The 6,417-nt window shown below is 68.6% G+C and overlaps 1 protein-coding gene across 1 annotated transcript; it reads right to left on the reverse strand.

Annotated features, from left to right (window-relative positions):
• Positions 1–419: 419 nt before the first annotated feature.
• On the reverse strand, positions 420–1,553 carry ACTRT2 (actin related protein T2; the record flags this gene model as incomplete). Its single annotated transcript, XM_079778449.1, has 1 exon — positions 420–1,553. One exon carries the CDS (start codon positions 1,551–1,553, stop codon positions 420–422), a length of 1,134 nt encoding a protein of 377 aa, XP_079634575.1.
• Between the last annotated feature and the right edge of the window lie 4,864 nt (positions 1,554–6,417).

Raw genomic sequence — 6,417 nt, forward strand, 5'->3', positions numbered from 1 at the left:
CTCTGCTCAGCACCGGCCCAGGCGAGGGTTTGTTGACCTCAGAATAGGGCAGCGAGCACCCCTGCTTCTTCCCGCCACACCCCCTCCCGGACCCTCCAGCCCACCTACGAAACCCGTTTTAGACGCAGACGCCAGGGCCCTCCCGGCACGAGCTTTCGGCACGAGGTCTAGACCCCCCGAGACTGCCAGTGGACACAGCCTCCACGCATAACCCAGGGCTCTCCCAGGAGGAGGAGGTGGTGGGGGGCGGGCCCCCGAAATGAGATTTGCCCCCAGGGTCAGACACCACGCCGGTGCCGCCAGGAAGGAACCGAGCCCGACGTGGCCAACGACTGCACCGTCCTGTCTTTTATTGAACGCCACGCCGAGGCCGAGGGGCGAGCTCGCCACGCCCGGGGCCGCCCCCTGCGCGGGGCCCCTCAGAAGCACCTCCTCTGGACCACCGAGGTCCCGAACTCCTGGAAGTCGGCGGCCGTGACCCACATCTGCTTGAAGCTGCTCAGGGAGGTGACGATGGAGGCGCCGATCCAGGTGGAGAACCAGCGGTCGGGCGGCGCCGTGATCTTGATGGGGGTCCCCTTGGCCGCCAGCTGCTCCAGCTCCTTCAGCAGCCGGTCGTCCAGCCCCTGGAACAGGGTGCTGCCGCCCGACAGCACGATCTCGCCGTAGAGGGTGCCCTGGATGTCGGCGTCGCACTTGGCGATGCTGCCGGAGACCATCCTGGGGAGGCCCGGGTTCTGGACGCCCAGCTGCTCGGGCGCGAACAGGACCTCGGGCGCCTGGTACAGCTGGTCCCCGACGCGGATGATGTTCCCGTCCGGCAGCTTGTACTCCCGCAGCACCTCCTCCGGCCGCCGGGCCAGCTCCTGCTCCGGCTCCAGGGCCACGTAGCACAGCTTCTCCTTGATGTCCTCCACCAGGCCCTTGTGCAGCGCGCAGGGCAAGGCGCGCCCGCCCGCCTGCAGCAGCCGCGTGAGGTGCTCCGTGACGTCCCGCCCCGCCACGTACAGCTTGCCGACCGCGTGGGGCAGGGAGTAGCCCTCGAAGATGGGGACGGTGCAGGTGACCCCGTCCCCGCTGTCCACCACCAGGCCCGTGACGCAGGCCGAGGCGTACAGGGCCAGCACGGCCTGGTCCGACAGGTAGAAGGCGGGCACCTGGAAGGTCTCGAACATCACCACGGCCGTCTTCTCCCGGGCCTCCCGGGGGTTCAGCGAGGGCTCGGTCATGAGCACCGGCCGCTCGCTGGCCCGCACCGCCAGCTCCCACTCGAACAGGTGGCGCCACAGCTCCTCCATGTCGTCCCAGCCCACGATCAGGCCGCGCTCGATGGGGCAGCGCAGGAACAGCGCCTCCTTCTTGTGCAGGGCCGCCTCCCCCACGAAGTGCTGCTTCTGGTTGGCCCCCGCCGAGGCCGCCTTGAACTTGGGGTGCCCCACGACGGAGCTGACGATGTGGCGGGGCCCGATCTCCCCGGACAGGCCCGCCTTGCAGAGTCCGGACCCATTGTCCACAATCACGGCCGGGACGTCTAACACGTGTGGGTTAAACATGTCGCGCCCCCCGCCTCTGCCTCATCCGGCCCGGTCGGAACCCTCGCAGCCACTCTGTGACACCAGAGGCTCCTCTGGAAGCTTCAAGGGCCTGGGGTTCCGCGGGTCTCGGGGCGTCTCCCAGACAGGCTAGCAGACGGCGGGTCCCCGGAGCCCTGCCTCCGCCCGCAGGCCCGCTCCCCTCCCGGGGCGGCGCTGAGGCTTTGAGGGATGGTGGTCACAGGTGTAACAATGTAACCAAGGCAACCATTGTGCTCAGCCAGCGTCAGAGGGCCTGGGGGCGGGGCTCAGAGCCCCCGGCACCCCCACCAGGGAGACACCTCACGGGGAAGGCAAGCCATGCCCCCCAGGCGGTGTTCCCAGCAGCCTGTGGCCTGAGGTCCAGCCTTAGGACCAAGTGAAGCAGCCCGCCTGGACCGCCCAGCCCGCGGGCATCTTGGACCACGGAGCCGCGGTTTGTGGAGTGACAAGCACAAGTCCCTTGCTCAGGAGTGACCAGGCCCCAGACACGGTCCAGGTGGGAGGCCTGATGGCCACACCTCCTCGCATCAGGGGCTGAGCACATTCTTTCTGAAGTCAGACTCCTCCAGGAAGCCCTCGGGGGTTTCTCCTTCCTTCACCCCAAGGGCCCTGGCTCTGTCCCACGGGCAGATGCTAAGCAAAGCCCCCGGGCCTGCTGGCTGCCTCTCCAGGTTCACGCGTCCCCGCGCTGGGTCGAGGTCAGAGCGCCCCCTGCTCCCTGCAGTGGTCCGTGGGGCTGGGAACACAGTGGGGATGTGAGGGTTCATGAGGGCACCCCGATGGAGCTGGTCACACGGCCACGGCCACGGCCACTGAAACACATTCGGAAATGACCAGGTCACCAGGCTCAGACTGGTTTCCAGCTCAGGAAGAAACTGGGGGCACCAGTCAGACCTGGGGACTGGGCTCACTGCTCCCTGAGGAGGGGGAGGTGGTCCAGGGGGGGACAGGTCTCCAAACCCCAGCCCCGCCCGGCTCCTTCCCCTCCGGACGCGCCCAGAGGACTCCCCCAGGGCCACGTCCCTTCAGGCCCTCGCCGCCTCCTGCCTGTGCTCCTCGCTGCACGTCCGGCCAACCCCCCAGCAAAACCTCCCGCGGCTGGTCACGCGGTGGAGACGAGTGACCCGTGTGGCTTTCTGCGCACCCACCGGGCCGAGGCCTGGGCAAGGTCAATAAAAACTGTTTTAATACATTCTTTTATTGATTTCAGAGAGGAAGGGAGAGGGAGAGAGAAACACCATGGTGAGAGAGAACCACGGATCGGCTGCCTCCTGCACGCCCCGCACCGGGCATGTGCCCAGACCGGGAACGAACCCCGACCTCCCGGTTCACAGGTCGACCTCTGAGCCACCGGGGCCGGGAATGAAGCCCTTTGTCCTGACGGAGATTTTCCCCGAGGACACCTCCCGGCGGAGCCGAGTCCGTCGCCTGGCAGGTCGACGCTGTGACGTGACCCCAGACACCCCAGCCCCCACGGGGAGGGTTTGAAGATCCGGGTCCCGCGCTGAAGGGGGCGCGTGGCCCTGGCAGGCAGGCGGCCGGGAGGACGGGCTGGTCAACAGGACCCTGTGGCCGGGCTCCACCCGTGACGCCCCTGACGCCGCGTGCTCGCTCGGCCTCCGTGAGCCTCTTCCCCTCGCAGCCGCCACTCGGCGGAGTCGGGAGCCGTGCTGGCGAGGCCCCTGGATCCTGGCCCCAAGGAGGCCTGGGGCGGGGAGGTCACAGAGCTGCGTCAGGCCGGGCCCGGGCGGGCGGAGAGGAGGGATGCGCACTGGTTCGGGGCCGAGACTGACCGGCTGGGGAGGGCGAGCCGAGGCCGCGCGGCACCCCGCCACGGGAACGCGTGACAGTGTCCGGCAGCGGCCTCTGACCCACGCGCGGGTCACACCGGCCTCGGTTAGGTCTGGGCACTTCCCCCGTCACCAGCCTGTGACGCAGCCATTCTCCGTCCCTCGGTGGCCCCGGCCCCCAGACAAGCTCAGACGGTTGGGGACAGCGCCGGGCAGCCAGGCCGGCCATCGGGGCGGCGGCTCTGCACAAAGCCACCTGAGCGTTTCCAGGACACGTTTCCCGACGTCCCCTCCCCGCTGAGCTGGCACCCCGGCCCTGGCACCCCGCCCGCCTGGCCGAGCGGCCCTGGGACGCTGTCCCCACGCTCCTCTCCGCCGCCCACTTGGGACAGAGATCCCGTCAGGAGACACCCCGCCCGCTCCTCGCCCAGGTCCCCCGGGGCTGGCCGGGTGGGGAAGGCTGCTGCCGGCCACGAGTGCCCACCGCCCACAGGCCGCCGTGGAGAGCGGCAGGAAGGCCTGGGGCCCACCCCAAGAAGGGGGCCCTCTGGGGGGGGGACGCCGCGTGCCCTGAGACACCGGAGGGGGTTTATGAGCCACAGCCTACGTGACGTTGTGCTGGTTCCCAGCGCCCCGCGGGGCAGAAACCCCACCCCGGGTTCCCGGGGGCCTGGGCGCCTCCGCCCCGGCCCGGCCACCTGGCCCGTGCACCTCGAGGGCTCCGTGTGCGGGTGTCCGCGTCCGGCGTCCCGGCCCCTGCGCGGACGCCATGGGCAGCGCCAGACACCCCCGCGGCCGGGCATTCGCCGCGAAGGCCGTTCCCACAAGGACGGTGGCCGCTCCCGCTCCAGCCAGAAGCTCCAGCCAGAAGCCGGCCCGGCCGGCTGCCCTGCCCCCACCCCGGCCGGCGGCCTCGTAAATCGCTTGAACGAGTTTATGGGCGAACTGGCTGTAACTCCATCTCCCTCCGCAGGGCAGGCCGCCACCGTGACGGCGATCATTCTCGGCGTCCGTTTCCGTCCGCACGGAGGCTGGTGCTCCTTTCTGCTCCGGCGGTCACGCCCGCCGGCCTCTCAGCCCCCACGCCCCCCCCCCCCCCGCCCGTGCCCTTGGAGGAGCCCCAGCCCGTGACGGGGCGGACAGACCTGGGGGACCGGGGAGGCGGCCAGGCATTTACACTTGGGTGTGGGCAGCCCGGGGTCCGCTTCCCACTGCCCTGGGTCAGCGACTGGGCCAGCCAAGCCCGGGCCGAGGGCCGCTCCGCCCGTCACCCCGGGTCCCCGTGTCACTGGCGCCCAGACCCTCAGCCAATTAGTGGCCAGCAGCCGGGCTCATTAGCGGCTGACATCTGGCGGCCAGACCCTGCTTGCTGGGGGCCTGGCCCGGTGGCCACTGGCAACGAAGGGAAAGGCAACCGCGGATGGCAAGGTGGGCACTGCCACTGCGAGAGAGAGAATGGCGTGTGCGCGTGCGTGTGCGTGTGCGTGTGCGTGTGTGTGCGCGTGCGTGTGCAAGGAGCCGTGCCCCTCCAGGGCCACGGTGCGCCCAGCATCTCCCGCCTCTGTGCCCGGTCGTTTCCAGAGGAGCCCAAAGCCCTGAGCATCTTCCCGGTAGCCGGGCCTTTTAAATCTCTAAGATGGCGCTTGTATCACCTACCCTCCCATCCATTCTCCATCCGCCATCTGTCTACTCATGAGTCATCTGTCCATCCACCCACCTATTCATCCACTCACTCACCCACCCATCATCCACCCACCCCCCTATTCATCCAGCCAGCCACTCACTCACCCACCCACTCCTTCACAAATTCTTTCATCCATCATCCATCCATCCATCCATCCACCCACCTATTCATCCATCCACCCATCCCACCCACCCACCCACTTATCCATCCATTCACCCACCTATATATCCACCCATCATCTACCCATCCACCTATTCATCCATCCATCATCCACCCACCCACCCACTTATCCATCCGGCCAGCCACTCACTCACCCACCCATTCCTTCACAAATCCTTTCATCCATCATCCATGCACCCACCCACCCATTCATCCATCTACCCACCCAGCCACCCAGCCACTCACTCACCCACTCAGCCGCTCACCCACTCATCCTTTCATCCATCCATTCACCCATCCACTTATCCACCCACTCACCCACCTAACCAGCCAACCTTCTGTTCAATCATCTCCTCCTCCTCTCTCCCTTCCTCTCCCCACCTCCCCTCCCTTAGCGGCCGGCGTGAGCTTCCTCCTTGTGGAGCCAACGTCCTCAGATTTTCAATGTTGAGGGGGGCTGGCACCCCCACCCTTTCCGTGAGGAGCCAGCGGTGCTGTCTGTGGTCCTTCGGGCTGGACGTTCGGGGTCAGGCCGCAGTTCTCCGAAGGCCCAGGCGGACCGTCCAGGCTTCCGGCAGCTCCGGGCGGTTCCGTGGGGGGCGGCAGCGTAACCCAGCCTCCGTGCGGCCCCTTCCTGTGCGTGCGGCCCCCTCTCCCCCTCAGAGGGGCACCGGGCCCGAGTCAGAGCCCATCCTGGCGCCTCACCCAGACCAGGTCATCGCCAAGACCCCCTTCCAACTGCGTCGCCTCCGCGGGCGCTGGGGTGGGACTTGAGCCTGAGAACTCGGGGGACACAGTTCACCCACAGACCTGCGGGGAGAACTGGGTGCCTTGGTGCGAAGAGCGTGAGTGGGAAAGGGGAGCCCAGCTCCCTCGGGGCGCCTGCTCCCCGCGGCGGGAAGGTGCCGCATGCGCCATGGATCGCTGCGTGACCAGGTGGCCCCCGCGGAGCCGCTGAAGGCAGCAAACCTTTCCATCTCGGTCTCTCTGGGTCTGGAACCGGCCCGGGCGCCCCCTCCCCCGTGCCCCCGGCTCTGGTCTCTCCCGAGGGGGCCCCACCCCGTGCCCCCGGCTCTGGTCCCTCCCGAGGGGCCGGCCCCCAGTGCCCTAGCTCTGGTCCCTCCCGAGGGGCCGGCCCCCAGTGCCCCCGGCTCTGGTCTCTCCCGAGGGGGCCGGCCCCGTGCCCCCAGCTCTGGTCCCCCCTGAGGGG

This window comes from Cnephaeus nilssonii (genome assembly GCF_951640355.1).
Source record: "Cnephaeus nilssonii genome assembly, chromosome: 7".
Lineage (NCBI taxonomy): Eukaryota > Metazoa > Chordata > Mammalia > Chiroptera > Vespertilionidae > Cnephaeus > Cnephaeus nilssonii.